This window comes from Rattus norvegicus, chromosome 5 (assembly GCF_036323735.1).
Source record: "Rattus norvegicus strain BN/NHsdMcwi chromosome 5, GRCr8, whole genome shotgun sequence".
In the NCBI taxonomy this organism is placed as follows: Eukaryota; Metazoa; Chordata; class Mammalia; order Rodentia; family Muridae; genus Rattus; species Rattus norvegicus.
In genome coordinates this window covers 138997331-139016264 of record NC_086023.1, presented here as the reverse complement: position 1 = coordinate 139016264, position 18934 = coordinate 138997331, and the positions used below count along the sequence as shown (strand labels likewise).

General features: G+C 53.3%; 1 protein-coding gene across 4 annotated transcripts in view; it reads right to left on the bottom strand.

Annotated features, from left to right (window-relative positions):
* Positions 1 to 3206: 3206 nt before the first annotated feature.
* Positions 3207 to 18934, bottom strand: part of Hivep3 (HIVEP zinc finger 3) — a 402467-nt gene continuing 386739 nt past the window's right edge. For 3 of the 4 annotated variants that reach the window (XM_017593396.3, XM_017593397.3, XM_006238779.5), the window contains 4 exons: positions 17959 to 18134; positions 12768 to 12854; positions 8593 to 9503; positions 3207 to 7603 (listed from right to left, as the gene is read on the bottom strand). In XM_017593396.3, the coding sequence (XP_017448885.1) occupies positions 6836 to 7603; positions 8593 to 9503; positions 12768 to 12854; positions 17959 to 18134 (1942 nt within the window). In that variant the 3' untranslated portion in view covers positions 3207 to 6835. The remainder of the gene's footprint in view (positions 7604 to 8592; positions 9504 to 12767; positions 12855 to 17958; positions 18135 to 18934) is intronic. The other variant, NM_001107972.1, reaches the window with a different exon arrangement.

Here is an 18934-nt window from a genome sequence, read left to right as displayed (position 1 = left end):
CCCATTATGGACTTCTGCTCCTTTGGCTCTGAGAAGTCCTAACCTTGTATGACCCAGAGGCTGTTTCCCAGCACCCTTGTTGCCCTCCCTAAGACTGGCTGTGTGGCTGGTTCTTACTGGTAACGAGACTGGTAGGGATGTGTTTGAGTTACTTCTGTGTCCATGTGAAGGAATATCTGTCATCAGCCAAGGGCAGAAAGGTTTATTTTGACTCCCAGTGTCAGTGAGCTCAGTCCACTGTGGCAGGAAAGGCATAGTTGGATGGTATGCGTCACACCATGGACCGGACGGCAGTATAGAAGGGGAATGCCAGTCTTCACCCAGCTTCCTCTTTCCCCACCTTTATTCTGTCTGGGCCATGGAATGGTGCTCATGTGTAGAGTGGGTCCTTGCTCGGTGACTGTTCTTTGGAAACATCTCATAGCCACGCCTTGCATATACCACACCAATCCCCAGGTGATTCTAAATTAGGGCAAGTTGATAACGAAGACTGACTATGACAGGACATTTGTCGCCAACGACAACACCGACTTTTTCTCTGTTTCTGAAAATCATGGGAGCACAGGAATGGAGCTGCCATCAGTCTGGGGTGATGAGAACTCCTCTGCTGATGTCCACTGAGGGAAGGAAGAGGTGTTTGCTGTCTTCAGCCACAGATGTCAGGTGTGCTTGTTCAAGCAGCACCGGGAAGTCGGTCCTGACTGGTACATCCTGGCTCCCACACCTGATCTCCACCCTCAGCCCTGCCATCGTTACAGAAGATTCTCACCTGCTGCCTGCACCACCACCACCTGATGCTCACGTCCTGGCCTCTGTCTCTGCAGCATCTGCAGTCCACAGACTCCATTCTCTGAGGTCCCATCCGGAGACAGGAGCTAAAGGCTGATCACTGCCCATCTTTTCTGCATTCTAATCACTATTGTGTGACCTTGGCTTTTGTCTGGTTAGTTTTTTTGTTTGTTTGTTTGTTTTTGTTTTGTTTTGTTTTGTTTTTTAGCTCTACACAAGCTACTCACATGGGCAGAGAGACTCGCAATTAAGCTTACATTAGCTTGCCCTGCAGGCAAGGCCTCTAGGTACTGATTTGGGTGGGCCTTGGGCAGGAGGGATAAGCAAACTGGCTGAGCCAGCTGTGGGGAAACAGGGCAATAAGCAGCACCCTTCTAGGGTCTCTCTTTAGTTCTTGCCTCAGGGGTCCTGCCCTGACTTCCCTTCATGGGAACTATAACCTATAATAAACCCTTTCCTCTCCAGGCTGCCTCCCGCCATGGTGCTGTTTGTCACAGCACTAGAAGGCAAACTAACATATCCTCCTTCCCTCCCACCACCCACCAGACTGACTCCATCCTCACCTGACGGCCCATAGCTTCACCTCCTGGCTTCCCCACTCACTGCGACTCTCAGGTCTCTCTGGCTTCGTCAGCCGCTTCCTCAGGCAATTCTACTCAGTTGCCTGAGAAAATCCCTCACAGAACACTCTGTGGCCTGTCACTAAGACATGCTGACTTCTCCTTTTTGGACTCCCAAGCCCCCTTCCCCGACCCAGGCCTCTCTTACTCCACCAGCCACGATGTTCAACATTTGCTCCCTGTCATCACAGACCGTTCCCACAGCTCTTCTGCTGCTGCCCAGCCACACGTGTGTCCAGGCCTAGGACAAAGTGACCTTTTCTGTCTTCGCCTCCAAGGTTCTTCAGTACCCACCCACCCCCATCCCCTGCAGCCATTGTGTCTGCAAAGGGCCACCACATGCCAGGGATGGTGCTGGTAAATCTTTTCTGTAAATTGGCATTGATCCTCTTTGCCCAAACAAACCCACTCTTTTAGGTCCCTAACTTCTGGTTAGCATCTGTCCCAAGGGCCCTCCACTTGGCTCACTGGCCTGTCCCAAGGGCCGTCCTTTTGGTCACTAGCCTGGTTTCCTTTCCTTGCTGTTACTGGGTCTTTTCTAGGAGAGCTTTCACAATACTCCAGTGCCTTGTAGCCTAGAGCCTTTGCTCTCTGCCACTGCTAAGGTGAGCCTGTGGCAAAGAAAGCTCAGACAGAAGCTCTCTGGAGGTGGACCCTCTCTCTTGCTCATCACTGCATCCGACGGCACGGCATTGAGTTCAGAAGATGGGAAGCCACATTTTTGCCATCCTGGCTATCCCAGTATCTGTGAACAAACTGCAGAGGACCTACTGTGTTCCAGGTATCTGTGGCCTCCCTGCATGCACCGTCTTTTAAAATCTTCATAGTGACCCTCAGAGCTGGAGCACCACCTCTTATTTTACAGATGAGCAAACAGGCACAGAGAGGTTAGACAACCTTCCCAAGCTCACACAGGCAGTCGGTGGCTGTGTCAGGATCTGGATTAGGTTCCACAGTGGTTTTTAATGAAGGTCATATGTCATAATTCCTGAATTTCTGAGTTCCCTTGTTTAGAAAAAGGGTCTTAGCAGCTGTAATTAAGGGTCTCGAGATGAGAGCATCCTGGATTAAGGTAGGGCCTTAGGTCCAGTGGTGTGTTGAGAAGGGGGCATAGAAGTATGGAGGAGTCAAGAGACTGGGTGTGTCAAATAGCCAGGAACACCACCACATATCGGTACCCACCAGAAGCCAAGGACATCTCCTCGGAGTAGAAGGACCAACTCAGCAACACCCAGACCTCAGATATCTCCCAAATACTGACCAGACTTAGCTTCAAAGACCAATGAGAGTGGGCATGTTCAATCCATTCCTGTTGCTGTGGTAACCATAGGGATGAAGCCAGGCTGCTCTCCCATGGTAATGTACTGAGGCTTTTATTGACAGGTCTGGATGTGAGGGAGAGGGGGGTCCCAGACTATGTGACTGTGAGCTCACCATTCCCCTTGCATGTGCTGATCGCTGTGCAATGAAATGAAAGCTGAGGGCATCTGGAGTTCTTTTAATCCCAATATTCTGTAGTCCTCAAGAAAAGCCATGGCGAGGCAAGCTCAGTGGTTAGGAGCATTTGCTGCTCTTCCAGAGGACCTGGGTTCAACTCCCAGCACCCACATTGGGCAACTCACAAACGCCTTTAACTCCAGTTTCAGGGGATCTGTGGGCCTCCCCTACTTTCAACACACATTCACACACACACACACACACACACACACACACACACACACACACACTCACACAGACACACACATAAAACCAAATTTAAAATTGAGGAAGAAAAGCCATGAGCCAGGCCAACAGGGCTCTGTTGGGAATTTTCAAATTTATTCCAACGTGCTATTTTTTTTTTAAAAAATATCTTCAGGCTGAACACTCAGCCCAAGCTGTAATAAAGGTAATTGTCATACTTGTAAAAACGTCTCATTCACAGTACAGATGGGATTTACAACAAGGGTCACACACACCAATACTGAGCGATTCTTTCCTTTTGTATAACAGACTCTGTGCTTTAGACCTGTGTAGATTTTTTTTTGTTTAAGTTTTTTTTGTTTTTTTGTTTTTCTTTTGCACTGATGAATACCATACCGACAACTGCAAGATACAAGTGTAGAAACTGGAGTTTAAATAAAACCACAGGCAAAACTACCCCTTTCCAGTGCGGATGCTGTACATTATCTACAGTACGAGGTTTGGAATGTATTGCCATTTAAGAACGTGGAAACTCTCTACAGACGATTTCACGTACAGAACACGTACAACTTTTCAAAGAAAAAAAAACCCAAAAACACGGAGGCAGAAATTTATCTTACAGAGTGTAAGTATCTTACATTTGCCTGCAGGGTTCCCTTTCTTCTTGATCACCACATTCAGTAAAGTGATCCGTAGAGCCCAAGCGGTTTTCAAATGCCAAGCAGACAGGAACCACAACACAGAAACAAATTTGGTGGCACTGACTCTGGGAACTTTCTCAGAAGACACTGCAGAGAGGACCTGTCTCCCAGGACTTTACCTGGAGGACTCAGCTGGAGCAAGGACTAGGAGGAGACTTCAGCTCAGACATATTCCCTCTTCCTGGGCCAGGTGGGGGTGGGCAACACCCAGAGGGAATGGGGAGTCATTTCTCTTAAGAGGTTTCCCTGCTGAGGCAGGCAGAGACTTTGTGTCTGGAAAAATAGGTAGCTACCCCTGTCAGAAGCCCTGGAAGGTCTTGGTGGCTGGGACCAGAGTATCAGCTATGATGGGAGTGGGAAAAGCGGGCCTGCCCTTGGTGTGGAAGGGGTTTAGTACACACAATGATGTGAGGTTACCCAGGGAGGGCCAACTAGGGCTCAGGCCTCAGGGATGAGTGGCTGGGAACTACCACCCTCAGAGGACTGATTTGACTAGACCTCCCCAACTGGTAGAGGTAAGGAGGAGCAAAGACAGTCTGTAGCGAGGCCATCTTATTCTGGTGTGTGTCAGCAGACCCCACATAAATGTCTGAACTAGACTGTCATCAACAGTAGTGTCACAGGCAGACTGCAAAGTCAGAAGTGGCTGGTTGTGGGTGAGGAGCCCCAAGCACACTCCTGGAGTGAGAGTTTCTCTAGGTAGAGAAGGTGTTTGCAGGCTGGGGTCCTGTGCTTGGGGTGGGGGTGGGAGAGAGCTTAGGAGTTTAAGAGCTGTGCCTGGTAGTGACATCCACTGCCAATTCTCTGGACATGTGTGTGGTACCAACCCTAGCTAGACTCTGTGTATTCTATCCCTGTCACCTAAAGGCAAGTCTCCAATTCCTACCCTTTGTTACATCCCGTTTCCCTGAGTCAAGGGTGCCCAGTAACTGTGGGGGTTATTCTGTCGTCACATTTGTCTGTCACTAGGCTGCTGAAGGGGACATGAGCAGGGGAATGGAGGAAGGGAACAGAGAGAGAGAGAGAGAGAGAGAGAGAGAGAGAGAGAGAGAGAGAGAGAGAAACAGAGACAGAGAGACACAGAGAGATTTGGGAGTAGAGTGGAGAGGTATCCCAAGGTCAGGATTTAGCCTTCCATCTATGGCCAGAAGCTCTTGCCTGGAAAGCCATAAAGTTCAGTTTGAGACGATGTTTTTTTTTTTTTTTTTTGTCCAACTCAGCCTTTAGCATCAGTGGGGCCGGTGGGGTAGGGCTGAGAGGCAGAAGGGAGAGAAGCTGTGGCCTCTAGGTTGGGCTTCTACCCTCTTCCTTCCAGTGCCCCAGCCCTGTTCCTGACAGCTTCTCCCAGGTGGGCAGGAGACTTGCAGCAAGGCAGGTATCTGGAGGCCCCCAGTCTGCTACCCATGCCACCGTGCAGCTGAGCATACAGCAGGGAAGGCCCCAGTCCTCCTAATGCTTATGTCTTAAGCGTTGAGTCAGACAAAGAAGAAACCAGGAGACTGCGCTGGGCACTGGGCCTGTGGCTGATTTGCCCATCCAGCAAGGACCAGGCATGACAGGAACTAGGGGTGGCCTAGTACAGGGAGTCCATAGCCCTGCAGCTCAGCTCCCCATGAGCCTTCAGCCACACACCCAGCCTGATGCCCAGGGACAGGCCCTGCTTTGTACAGCGTGACAACAGTATCCAGCATGGCCAGAACAGGCTTTGTGATTTGGGAACAAGGCTATAGGAGGGGCCTCCTCACAATGGTCCTTTCCCCTCTCTTTCTTCCTTGGAGAAGGTAAAGAAACATTTCCGGAAGGTCTTAGAAATGGTAGCCATAGAGCCTGTGCCTCAGAGGGCTTGCTTTTTTTTTTTTAAGCATGCAACAGGTCAAGTTCCAAATTTCAACTTGGGATTTAAATTTTTGGTTATATTTCATTTTTTTTAAGCAGGGATTTTTTTGTTTGTTTGTTTTTTTGTTTGTTTTGTTGTGTTTTTTTTTTCCTTGGGAACTGGAGAAAAATTTAAAGGGTTTGGGACAATTTACCAATCCTCTAAGTTAAGAGCAGAGGATCTGAGGAGGCCAGAGAAAGTACCAAGCACCATCTTTGGTTTCTCTCTGTGTGTATACACACACACACACACACACACACACACACACACACACACACACACACACACGTCAATCCTGCCAGGAAGGAAGTGTGATGTGCTGTCTCAGGGCCACAGGTGAAACAGAATCCAAACTCCAGGCTCAGAACAGGTCCAGACTAGGACCATCCCTAGTCCTGCCTTGGCCCCTCCATCCTGTGGGTATTTCTGAACATAAAGGAGCCAGCGTGTGGCCAGGCCCAGGAGGCAGAGACCTACAGTGTGTAGGAGAAAGGAGACAGATGGGCAAGCCCTGGGCGGAGGTGGAGTAAGGAAGGGAGAAGGTGAGAGCTTGGTTCACACTACATAGGATAAAAGATAATGTTCTTAGCTAGGTAGGGTGGGGAGTAGCGGGTTGGTTCCTGCCTGTATTTGTGTCCTGCTTTGGGGTTCTGGTTCCTCTGATGGCAGAGCGGGGTGGCTATGAACCGTATGTGTTATGAGTGGGGATCTTGGGAATCTGTCTGTAGGAGTGCTTGCCTTTGAATTTAATTATATTTTTCTCCCCCTTTCTTCTCTCTCAGTGCAATAGACCCTCTCTCTCAGGGACCTTGAGGTGGGGACGGCTGCCAGTACGGCATGTGGTGGTGGAGGTGGAGAGTCCCTCCTCCAGCCTTGTCCCCAGAGCACAAACTACTCACAGCCTAGAGCTCCTCGTGGATGTGTTTGTTTCGTTTCGTTTATGGATGTGTGTGATTTTTTTTTCAAGCAACAAAAGGTCTAGAAAAAGGCACAGGTAACTGCATATGTGGAAAAATAGAACAGACGGGGCTGAGCAGAAGCTGCATGGACAGATGGACAGATGGACAGATGGGAGAGGATGCCCGCGGGAGCAGTATGACTCCAGGCGGTTGGCAGGAAGTGTCTGCTGCCGAACACTGAGGCCAGTGCTGAAGTACTGCAGAGGCTTAGATGCTTGGGGGGCCGCTATCCTTGGACAGGAATAGAGGTGTCCTGAGCTCCCCACTACCTAAGAGCTCAGGGGAGTCTGGGCGGGTCCTGGGTTCTCCAGAGAGGTTCCTGCTCCGGGGTGGAAAGCAAGTGGAGGTCTCTGCCAGGCAGTCCATGGAGCTGCTGCGGTCCAGTGGCGGGAAGCTTGAGGCCTTTAGGTTGGCCAGTGCGTGTGGTGATTCCAGGAGGCCCCTCCAGGATGGTGCCAGCGGGTGCCCTTGGGGCAGCTGTGGGGGGCAGGGGCTGTGTGTGCCCATGGTTTCTGCAGGGGCTTCAGCCCTGTGAGGTTCCCAGGCAGGAGGTCTTCCTGGGCCTCGGCTGGTCCTTTCCTCCTCCAGCTCTGAAGAGAGTGTAAACTTGGAGACCTTGGCCACAGGGGACACTGATGCTGAAGGGCTCTCCGTGGGACTCCAGCGGCTGCGCTCCTGGGCCTCTCGGGCCCCAGTTAGGTCACTGCCACCCCCTGAGAAGCCACTGACCCAGGCTGCACAGGGTCCTGACAGCAGGGTGGGGTGGGCTCCTGGTCGGGCCTGTACCATTTGGATCCCACCGATGGGAATGAGGGGGCAGGGGGTGCGATTCAGGTGCTGGGAATGCAGAGGCAGGTGGCTGAAGAGGTTCTCCTCACTTCGGCTAGGGAGGTGGCCGTGGAAGTCATGAGGGGCAGAGGATGGTCGGGAAGAGAGAGGAGCAGGACCAGCTGATGGACTTCGGGATTCAGTCTTCTGGAGGAGACAGAAAAACAAAACAGGAGAAGACAAGGGTTACATGCTGGGCATCTGCAGGACTTAGGGCTAGAGTTATAGAGGGCAGGGAGGCCTGAGGTCAGAGTAAGGCTGGTGAGTATGGCCAGAATCAGGAGTCCTAATGCTGTGCTCAAGGAGCTTCCTACTGGGAAACTTAGAGGGACATGCTGGCCCATATCTGTAGGAGGCGGCTCCTGGGAATGGGGATCTGTGGTTGCCCTGGTTTACCTTGGCTCTTCTGCCTCACCCCTTCTTAAAATGGTCTTGGCCTAACTTCACCCTTGCATATGAATTCCCACCCAAGGATTTCCACCTTCCACTACAGGAAGTTCAATGTGGCAAGAAAGATACTTTAGTCAATGTTCCTCCAGGAGAGATGCTGTGGGGTCCTGACAACACAATGCAAGCAATGTTCACAGGGACAGGGCCAGCCTTGGGCAGTGGCAGCCACAGGAGGCACTGTGGTAGCGGTACAGACACTGCAAGGCACCAGGACAGGGACAGTGTAGATGATGAAACGATATTGCGGGTGGTGGTGGTGGTGGTGGTCAGCACTAGTGGTGGTGTGGTAGGGCACGGTGGTGACTGAGGCAAGGTTGCTTCAACCACTGCACTCATGGTTCCACAGGGATGGTGTGGACTGTGATGTTCATGAAGGAGATGGGGACTGATGGTTTTGGTAAAGCTGTCTGTCACCTGCTCCAAGGACACACGTAGACAGGGAAGGGATGGCTGAAGGACTATACAAGTGTTTACATCCACATCCTCCCGTACCCTGCCTGCTAGGGCTAGAGCTGGCGAACACCAGAGTCATGTTCGGGGCTTCTGAGGGTGCCTCCAAGTGCAATAAACTGGCTGGTAGAGTGGGGACCCAGGAAATGCTCGCTATAAGACCAGGAACGCCGGCCAGGTGTGGACGTGAGGTGCGGACGGTGTGGATGGGGAGCTCCTGACCCCCCAGGACTCACCCATGCAGAGGCGCACGTTTCCGGGCTTCTGCTGAGAAGTGTGTGAGGTAGAGGCACGGGCTGGAGGAGAGCCCGTGGAACCGGCCCCAAGCCCAGGCCATACTTGTCCACTGAGGGGCTGCAGGGCCCACCTAGGGCCCACGTCCCCGGCAGCACTGTGTGCGGCGGCGATGACTCGGCCCGACCCAGGGACCGTCTCCTGGTGGGTGAACATCTGGGGGTGCCTGTGACTGTGGCACTCTCAAGTCCAGCGGGCACCTCTCTTCCTATGGGGTAGGGAGTCAGACAGGACAACTCTGGTCTCGGAGACCCACAAAGGTGAGGACTTAGGTCCCTTCCTGGGCCCGTCTGGGGACCAGGTGTGCTCGCGACTGAGGCCTGAGCTCGGGCCGGTGAACATCGCTGGGGAGATGAGTCGGTTTTGGTGAGTGAATGTTTGCGAGTGAGTGAGGGGCGGCTGCCTGCTTCTTTGCTTGGGGACCACGGCCTCCTAGGGGATGTGGCCTTGGGACTCAGGGCTGAGCTCGTGCCTTTCTCCAGTGGGGCCAGTCCCAGCCGAGGAAGGCCTTGGGTACCCTGGCTGGGTGTGGAACAGCTGCTGGCTGTCAGACGCGTGGCTTCTGAGATGGAGCTGCCTCGTGGGGCCGCGTCTGAAGTGGCATCTGGAGGCTGAGGGCCCCGAATCAGGGAGGAGTCCTCCTGTAGTGTGGCTGGCAGGCAGAGTGGAGCTGCCTCTGAGGATGGCCTGGACAGCTCATCCTGGCTCTCCTCTTCCTCCTCCTCCTCCTCCTCTTCATCTTCATCCAGGTCTGAGTCTGAGTCAGAGTCCTCCAGGTCTGAAAACTGGTGCTCCTCCACAGCTTCGGAGCCCTCTCGCCCCTCTGAGTCCTGGAGTAGGTCGTCACTGGTTCCTGAGGGGAGGACACAGGGCACTCCAGATTACAGCTGCTCCGGGTTAAGCCCGGTCCCACTGCCTGCCAAGTAGGCATAATGCCACATGGCAGACAACCAAGTGACATAGCAGACAGAATACTCTGTAAATAATAGTGCACAATGACCTCACGCCTCAGTGTACAAGTTCAGCTCTGAGGGCTTTAGGTACGTGAATTCGTGTAACCCTCAAAGAAACCTGGGATCGCTGGGAAAGCGGTGGTTCTATTCTTACCGTCATGTTGTGGATAAGGAAACCAAGGTAAGGGGCATTAAGTAACCTGCCCAAGTAAGGCAGAAGCAGGCCTGGGACCTCACTGGGGCAAACAAGACCATCTGCTTCCTGGTTTGTCGGTGTGGGCTCCACTGTGAGTCAGTTGTAGTGCTGGCCTCAGTCTCTCCTTTTGTTAAGTAGATGTCTCACTGCAGGCCTGGTGCACGGCAAGGGCCCAGAGAATTACAGCCACTATGACCTTATGCCTGATGGCATCTATTACTCTGGGATAGGGCATGCCGGCTGGCCCAGCAGACATTCACAAACCAGATGCCAACATGACCAGGCTGGCCCTCACAGAAGCTTTGGGCAGATGGCAGAGTTTAGCCTCTGTGAGCACCTGGGTTAGGCTGGTCTCAGTCTTTAGGGAAGGCCTCACCCCTACCACCCCTGGCCTGTGGAGCACTGTGAGTGTCAGCCTCCAGGTCTGGCATCTTATGGGGTAGAGGTTTCCCTCCGCTGGGTTGAGGCTGTACCATTACCAGCAACATAGCACGAGGCATCACTGAAACGGACAGCCTTCTGCACTCTGAGGATCACCTGGAGAGTTTGTGCTGTTGGTCCGTCACTAGACTGCTGTGACATGACCAGTTCGTGCTGGTTCCGGGCGGTTTAATGTGTCCACTAGCCCTATAGCTAACCCAGACACCAATATTCTATTTTCTCCTGGTCAGGAAAGGTAGGCCCAGAATCCCGGGGTACTGGCTTTGGCTCTCCACCATGCCCAAGAAGGCCCGGAACAGTGATGCTAATGCCTCAGCAGCCAGGTGCCAAAGTGGATAATGTGAACATTCATTAGGACAGACAGCAAACTGTGGGTAGAGAAGGAACTGTCAGGCAGGGGGAGGGTCATGAGGCCAAGGGCAGGGTTTTGGGCAGATGGGGGCAAAAGACAAGGCCCTGAGGGCAGTGGGTGATGGGAATGGGAGAAGACAGAACAGACGGGAGGGGGGAGGGGCAAGGCCTGGCATCAGCTCAAGGACTTATTTTGTTGACCTAGGACGTTGACAGGAGCCCTGACTGCAGGCCTCAGCTCTGCCCTCCCGCATAGAGAAGGCCCCAGCACACCCTACAATCATCCAGCTATCTCCTGGCCCTCATGCTATTACACTGTAGTTCAAAATGAATTATGCTTTGATGAGCAGGTGTAGCTCCAAGTCCCCACCCCACCATCTTCTCGCTGGGTGCTGATGGCTGTTTATGTCCTTTTGTGTTCGCTACCGGCTTCTCCATCTGCTTCTCCTCTCCCATGGGCAGGTGGCCCAGGCGGCACTGTTAGCATTTGCAGATGAAGGCTGAAGCAGGGTCCTCCCCAGTCAGCGACACCCAGCAGGACGGCCCCAAAGCCCTTCTTTACTGAGGAGAAAGTGAAGGCCCCTGTATGAGTTCCCAGTGCAGGGATGGTGGAAGGCCTCTCCAGACCACACTACGTCAGGCACTCCACATCCGGTTCCAGCAGGTATCTAAAGGATTCCCCTGCCTGCCTGAGCATCTCCCCTTCCTGATATTCCACACGAGGCGTTTCAGCCATTATTGCCATCAAAGCATTGGATAGAACGTTCTGGGTGCAGTTTCTAAGACTGGCCACATGGTGGCGGTGGCTGACAATCTACTCCCGCTGGAGCTGCAGGCCTCCTGGCTGGGTGCTTTTCAGGGCAGTTCCTGCTACCAACAGTACAGTTCAGGATACACCAGTTCCTAATGTCTGCCCTGGGTCTGCCTTGGCGCAGGAAGTAACAACTCCACCCTTCCGGTGTCTTAGTTATAAGTTATCCCTGGTCCCTTTCTCCTCCCTTCCTCTGCCCTCTATGATGTACAGGACACTTAGGGCTCAGCCTCCGAATGCATCTGGAATCTGACCCCTTCTCACCTGAGCCATGCTCACGTGTCTGGCCTGGATCACACAGGCAGGGAACGTGTGCATCACCCCTGTGACACTCAAGGATAGAGGACAGATGACAGCCAAGTTGGCCCCCTGCCTTTCATGGCCCTTCCTGGTCCCAGCTCTGGGCTTTACTTTTCCTTGACTTGAAATGGGGCAATACAAGTGCCTACTGAATGTGCAGGGACCTCGACAAGGCACCACCCATAGTGGCCTGGCGAGCATTTTGGCAACATGGGGACCTCACATTACTGTTTGTGAAGGCAGTGCTTTGAGTTCTAAACATTGGTTTATTCAATGTTAAAGGAAGCTGGATCTGATTCTTGTTAAATTACTTTAAACAGAAAATAAAAGCCACAACTTTCTCCTTCCTCCTCTCCCTTTACCTCTTCTCATCTTGTCATACTAAGCCCTGATCCTGACTTCAGAGAATCTGCAGCTAAGGTCTGTCACTTCTGGAGGACCTGCCCATCCATCTGCCAGAGCCCCTCTGGCTTCCTGCCTGGCTTCCCTCCTTACCCATGTCCCTGCCCTGTCTGCTATCAGCCTGCCTCTAGCTTGCCTCTGATGCTGGAGGACCATAGCCAGGTTGCAGTGATGTGTCAGGGCTGGGAAGGGAGGGGGGCAGTGGGACTAGCTTTGCCTTTCTCGGTGACACTCACAGCCCTACAGGCCATGTGTTAGGCTCCTGGCAGAAGAGGCTTCTAGCTAAGTGCCTGAAGATCCAGGTACCTCGGGGACAACGCAGGGCACGTGATTAGAATGTGCCTGACCCACACTGGGTGCTCCGTGTCGCCTGTAGTTACTCGTGGGCTCGTGTTCAGCGGGCACTGCCTGAGCTCCCACTGGTGCTGGCACTGGAGCACTAGGTTATACGGAACTGCACAGCAACGGGCTGTGTGGCCCCGGGAGCATGTGTCACTTCCCGGTTGTTCAGCAAACTAGACGGGAGGGTGTGGAATGGAGGGAGGGAGAGGAGAGGGAACAGTGGTAGAAATGAGGGTGGCTGGGAAGGGGGTTGGGCCAGGGGTAAAGGGGGGAGAAGGGAAGTGCAGAGGGAATCAGGGAGAGCGGAGGCTGACCCCGTACCTTCTTCGGCTTCCAGCTCCTCCAGCACCCCCGTCTCTTGGCACTTTTTGCTGTGGGCTTTCGACTTCATGTGCTTAGTCAGATTCCCTGGAAAGAAACGAGAACAGATTCATGGCCTGGTGTCAGGGAGAGAGCAGAGAGGCTGGGATGCATGAAGGCAGCAGACGCTGCCAGGGCACAGCTCTGTAGACAAAGTGCCAAGGGCTGGGCAGGCCGAGGCATCCTGTGCCCCCATGTCCAGCCAGTCTATGCCACCATAACTGCTACGGAAGGTAAAATACAGGAGCAGGGTGGGGAGGGCATGTGGCTGGGAGAGGACAGGGTACAACGGGAGCCAGAGATGCTGGTTAAAACACAGAGACATTAAAAGACCACGCAAGTGTATTTTTTTTTTCTGTCTTATGTTTGGGCCCGGGAGCTTGTGGCACACTCAGAAAACATGATGTGCAATCTTAAATGCTGGAAACGACACGGGGTTCTCATGACTAACATAGTGGCTGGGGACTGAGAAGTCCTTCTGACTGGGTGTACTACTAGATCGCCTAAGGCAAACCTTAGGGACTAGGCAGAGAAGCCAGGACATGGTTTCTTGCAGGAGCAGTGAGGTATGTAGGCAAGGGACATGAGCCCCACAGGCTCTGGGATCCAGGCTGGGATTGTCTTAGCAAAATCCTCTGTCTGGGGCCAGGGCACAGTGCAGATAGAGCTTGGACAGGTTGTCCAAGGCTCTGTGAAGCTCTGAGGTGCTGCCCCGAGTTGTAGGCCTAGCCCCATAGGTCGAGGAGCTGGAGCGATAGCTCCTGGGGCCAGGCTTACAATAATAGCAACGGTGTCAGGTTCCCCATGGCACACAGATGTGACAGACAGGCTTCAGGATGATGAGCTTTGTGGACAGTGCTGTCCCATCCCCAGAGAACACAGACAGACGCCACATGAGGTTCCTTGGGGCTGTGCTCTGTGGACTGTTGTGTTTCCACGTGGCTGATCATATAACATATTGGAGGCTCCCGAGTCAGGTGCACTGTCTCACGAGCCTTAAATTGCCAAGTTTGAATGGACAGATGGAAGGGGGTAGAATAGAAAGTCTGGATGAAATCTCTGGAAATGAGTGCGCAGAGGGACTAGGGGAAGGAAGAATGTATAACTGAACGGAGGAAGGTGGAGAGAAAGAGTAGGGGCATGATGACGGATGGATGGGACACTGGAGGAGAAGCCGACGGCCGGCAGATGGAGGAGACAAGAACCACAGAGAGGAGGAATGGGTGTGGTTGGCCTGTCAACAGATGGGATGGACGGCTGCAGGAACTGAGAAATGGACGCCCACATGTGGCTGTGTACGGGAGGCCAGACCAGAGGGTAAAAGAAGAATGGGCAGGGAGAGGGAGTGGGGGACAAGAAAACCTGTGCAGAGGGACATGGACGGGGACACTGTTAGATGAGTGGACAGGAGAGGGGACTAACAGGAAGAGAGATGGACAGAGAGGTAACATAGCCTAACCGAGCGTCATCGCTGCTCAGAAACACCAGGTTTGCTGAGGCTGCTGGGGAAGTGAGATTCCTGAGGTTGGGCCAATATAGTGGCTGAGACTAGAGAGGAGCTAACACTTCCCACTCATCATCCAACTCTATCCTGCCCAGCTTGGCCTCCCTCCTGCATCTGGACGGAGAGCTCGAGTCAGTCCCATGCCCTTCATGTTCATTGGCTGAGTGGAGCAGGCAGGAGGTAAGACAAGAGAGCTGTGGACCAGAGATCCCAACTGTCCTGAGGTTCCAGTCCTTGGGTCCCTTCTCTGAGCACCCTCGGTCACAAAGGACGTGAATGCTGCCATATACATTATACCTGAAGACTTTAGATTTCTGTTCAGCCATGCTAGACACAGAGCAGAATAGTCTTCCAAGAAATGCATCCCAGAAGCAAAGTGGTGGGTGACACTTCACAGACCATGTCATTCAACCCACCAGGCTCAGTCCCTCTGTTTCTGACCTAACTCTGGGCTCAGGTGCTGATGACATCATTGGGCAAGATTCTTGGCTGTCCTGGGTGCTGACAGGGCTCCTGTAAACCAGTGCAGTGAAGCAATTGGCCCAGAACCAGTGTTGGCTAATGTCAAGCTCTGGCTAGATTCAGGTCTTGGGACCCTCTGACGCGGCTGGTCTTGCAGTGGCCTTTTGTAGGGAGATGACCTGGTGGAAGGGGCGCTGGGGTGGGTCTGGGCTCTGTATTGCTAACTATGTTCTCTTGAGCAAGCTTTTCAACGTTCCTTGCTCTGTGGGGTCCTAGTTTCTGTTTCTTTAAATACCCACCTCGTGGGGACACTGGGAAGATCGTAAGGCAAAGCAGTGGGAGTGAACTATGACCAGCCCAGAGTATCACCCCTCTCCCCCCCAGGACAATCTTTTATTTAATATTGTGCCTGGGATGCAACCCAGGGCCTTCTGAATGGTAGGCAATCACTCTACTGGCAAGCTGTGTCTCTGGCTCTGACTCGCCAGGTATTGTATTAGATGGGGAGGGGGCTGGTGATCACAGGATGTTCTCAACCTTGAGGAAGGACCTCAGCAGCTCTCTGAACAGGCAAAAGGGAAACCCAACCCTCAGAGGCCTGTCCTGCCCCATCAACATCCTGTAGAAACTTTAGGGAGGAGGCTTGGCCAGTCAAGGTCTTCTCAGTTAACCTGTCCTCCATGGACAACCCGGCCTGGCATCTGGAAGTAGAGGACAGGTGGGTGGCTGGAAGACCGAGTTGTCTGGGAGGGAAGCTGGTTCTTGCAAGTATCAGACCCTGTCACCTGGGCTGAACAAGGGCCTGTCCACAGCTACCATTTCTGTTCCCTAGGTGATCAGTGTAAGGGCTTGTCTATGGCTCAGCCACCTCTAGAAAGAATCTGAAAAGAGGAAAGGGACCTTCCTAGGGCTAGCCTCCTACCTCCTCCTGCCCCATGCACTGAGACCCTCCTCAAAGAGTTCCCAGAGGCCAAACTGCCACCTCAGTGTGTGACAGACACAAAGACAAGACACAAACAGGCAGACAGACAGACAAGAAGAGTCCCCTGGCACAGGCATTGCCAGGTGGTGCAGACAAGGAATTGAGGTCTGCCAGGTCCAGTCTCAGTACTCATATATCCTGGCTGGAGCCACAACTCAAGGGCAGGGCCTGGCAAGGAGGCAAACAGATCCTGAGAGGAGAGAAAGTCCTCATATTATCATAGCTGATGGACAACAGGACTTCAGAGATGTGGCTCCAAGGAGGGCTGGGTGCTCTGGCCTCCTGCCCTTTCCCTTCATATCTAATGGGGAATCTCTTCCTTTTCTCACCTATTATCACCTCTGTCCACTCTGTGCTGAGCATGAAGTGTGAGATTCCAAGTTTCAGGCTTACTTTTCCTGTGCCTGGCTCAGAGGCCCAGGGAGGAACTCAGCTTGCTCCCAGTCATTGGCCAAGAACAAAACCCAGTCTCCTGAAGGTACTTCCTGTACCCTAGGATATACTCTCAGGACCCTCTGGATCTCTGGAGTGGTTCAGAGACAGAGAGACCCAGGGAAAAGTTCCCAGAGGATAAACTGTCACCTCAAACAGACCTTCCAGAATGAGTGAGGCCAAGGTGCTAAGTGGGAGTTCCTCAGGGAACTGGGGCCAGGTGCGTGTGCACCGTGGGTAGCCCAGAAGGGAGGCTTCCTCAGGGCTCTTCTTGCTGAGGGCAGGACAATGCAATCCCTCAGCAAACCTAGAAGAGCACTGCGGCCATCCAGAGGTTGCCTTAGCCAGCGGAGGGTGGAAGATGAGGCCGCTGCATCCTTGGGACAGAGGTTGGGTATTTGTGATCTCCTCTGGCCCAATCAAGAAGTGCTCCACTTGCTTCCTTGTTTAAGTTGTCAGCCAGTGGTTCCAATCTCTCTTCCACAAAAGCCCAGAAGATGAGAGACTGGAGATGGGGGTGTGGGGCAGAGGACCCACACATGCTAAACTGGGCTGCTTTGGGACAGGTGCCTTATCAGCACCCATTGAGACACTGTTTCCGAGATGCTAAGGAAGAGGGCCAGGAAAAGGAAGTGGAAGGGTGGGCGTCTCCATCCAGTTCCAGATCATGGTGGGAAACTGTGTGCTGAGCTCGAAGATGATGGAGAGAAGACAGAGGCGAGCAGGGTCTGCTAATAGGTAAGAAAGGAGCAGTGGAGCATGCTGGGAAAGAGGCCACTGGGCCTGGGAATATGACAGGCAGCTCCTGACCCAGGGTGGCAAGAGCAGAAAGCTACAGGAGCCTAGAGGGCTCAGCTAACTCCTGTCCTCAGCTGTAGCCCTGTCCCTTGTGAGTCAGAAGAAAGGGCAAGAGGAAAGCCAAAGTCTGCCTTGGGATCTGTCTCTGGAGCCCCCTGTGGCTCCTCCTCTACTTAACTCTGAAGAGAAGACAGAATCCTCATCTCCAAACACAGGCATCTACAAAGTGTGAGAGGCAACCACCTAGGGTGTTCAACCTTGCAAGGCCCACCATTTTTCTCTGCAAGCAAGCCACAGGACCTCCCAGCAAGGGAAGAGCCCCATTCAAGAACCCTGTCTGCTCCACCCAGGGCCTCGAGACTATAGTGGGCCCAGGCCACCATTGCCCGTCACTGCTCTCTGAGATGCACGCTCTCAACAGCCAGTCCTACCTCTCATAAATGACTGCCAGACCCTGCCCTGACTCTGATGTGGAGGATGGCTGGAAGCTGAAGTGACAGGCTCTCAGGATCAGGGTGGGGGTGGGGGTAGCAGGACCCTATGCTGAATGCTGCAGAGAAGAGGGGTGGATCGGAGAATGCTGGGTGTGGTGAGGAGGAATAGAGAAAAGTGAACATGCGAGAGGGTCGTGTGGCTCCAAGTGGAATGGATCCTCTAGTGCAAGAGTGAGTGTGACGAGTGTGCATGGCAGAGGTCATCAGATCCATGGAAGGCATGCAGAGGAAAGGGTGATGATGTCTACAGAGAACCACAAGTGTGGGCGTAGAGGCTGTGGAATGTGGGTGGGAGCTTGTGTGACCGTGGCAGCTGTGAGCATCACTGACCAGTTGTGCTCTGCCATCGGGACCAAGTGGCGTGGGAGTCCAGGATGTGGGGGTACTCGGCCCTCGGGCACAGGGAGGACTCTGTGCTGGGGCTCCCCCGGGGGGGATCCCTGCCGTGGGTGGGGTGGTGCCCAGCTGACTGCCTCTTACCTTTGGTTTTAAAAGCAAAGTGACAGTGCCTGCACACATAGGGTCGGACGTCAGTGTGGGTGCGGATGTGTTTCTTCAGCATGCTGGGTTTCTTGCAGCGAATTCCACACTCCTCACAGACATACTTCCCTCGGCCGCGGCCTCGCACATATATATACTCCTCGTTTGATTTGTACCTGTGAGCAACAGGTGTCATGTAAAGGAAAAAAAAGGGGGAGGAGGCAGGCAGAGTCCTACCTCGGAAGACTAGCTGTATCCAGCCAGGTGTGGACACTGCGGAGGACGGTGTGCTACCGAGGACTACAGAGCTGAAAGGGACTCAGTCGCCCTGACGAGCCACCACAGACTCCTGCAGCCCAGTGTCAGACAGACGGGATGGATCTTCCCTTTCCCCACAGCCAGAGCCGACTATTCATGACAGGAAAGGAAAGGACACTAAAACAGCAAATTCCCTTCTGGCTGCTGGCTGGCTTTGCACAGCCTGCTGCTGTCATGGCTCTGCCACAGAGAACAGCCACTGGAGGCCACCAGAGCCACCAAGAGAGATTCATAAAGTAATAGCTACTGCCATCCATCAAGCCGTTCATCTGAAGTAAGTCACCGTTGCCTCACAAGGAAGAGCTAAACAGGTTCACTGAAGAGCACCTAGTCAGAAAGGGCTGGCCCAGAACCTGCACCTTACCACGCCAAGCTGTCGTCTTGGGGTGCACTGTGCGAAGGTTGTCTCTGTGCCCCCTGAGGTGAGTACTGGCTGGATTTGGGTGTTGTTGTTCCTATGAATCATCACCTGCCTCAGAATTTTGCAAAGACTCTTCCTCCCTCGCCTGCTGATTGGCTTCATAAAGATCTACCAGTAGCTGGGCAAGAAAGGGAAGGGCAGAACTTTCAGCTGAGAAAGGGTCTCTGAGATGAAATCAGTACTGGGGGATTTGCCAGTGGGACACGGAGGTGACCGGTAGTGCACAGGGGCTGAGGG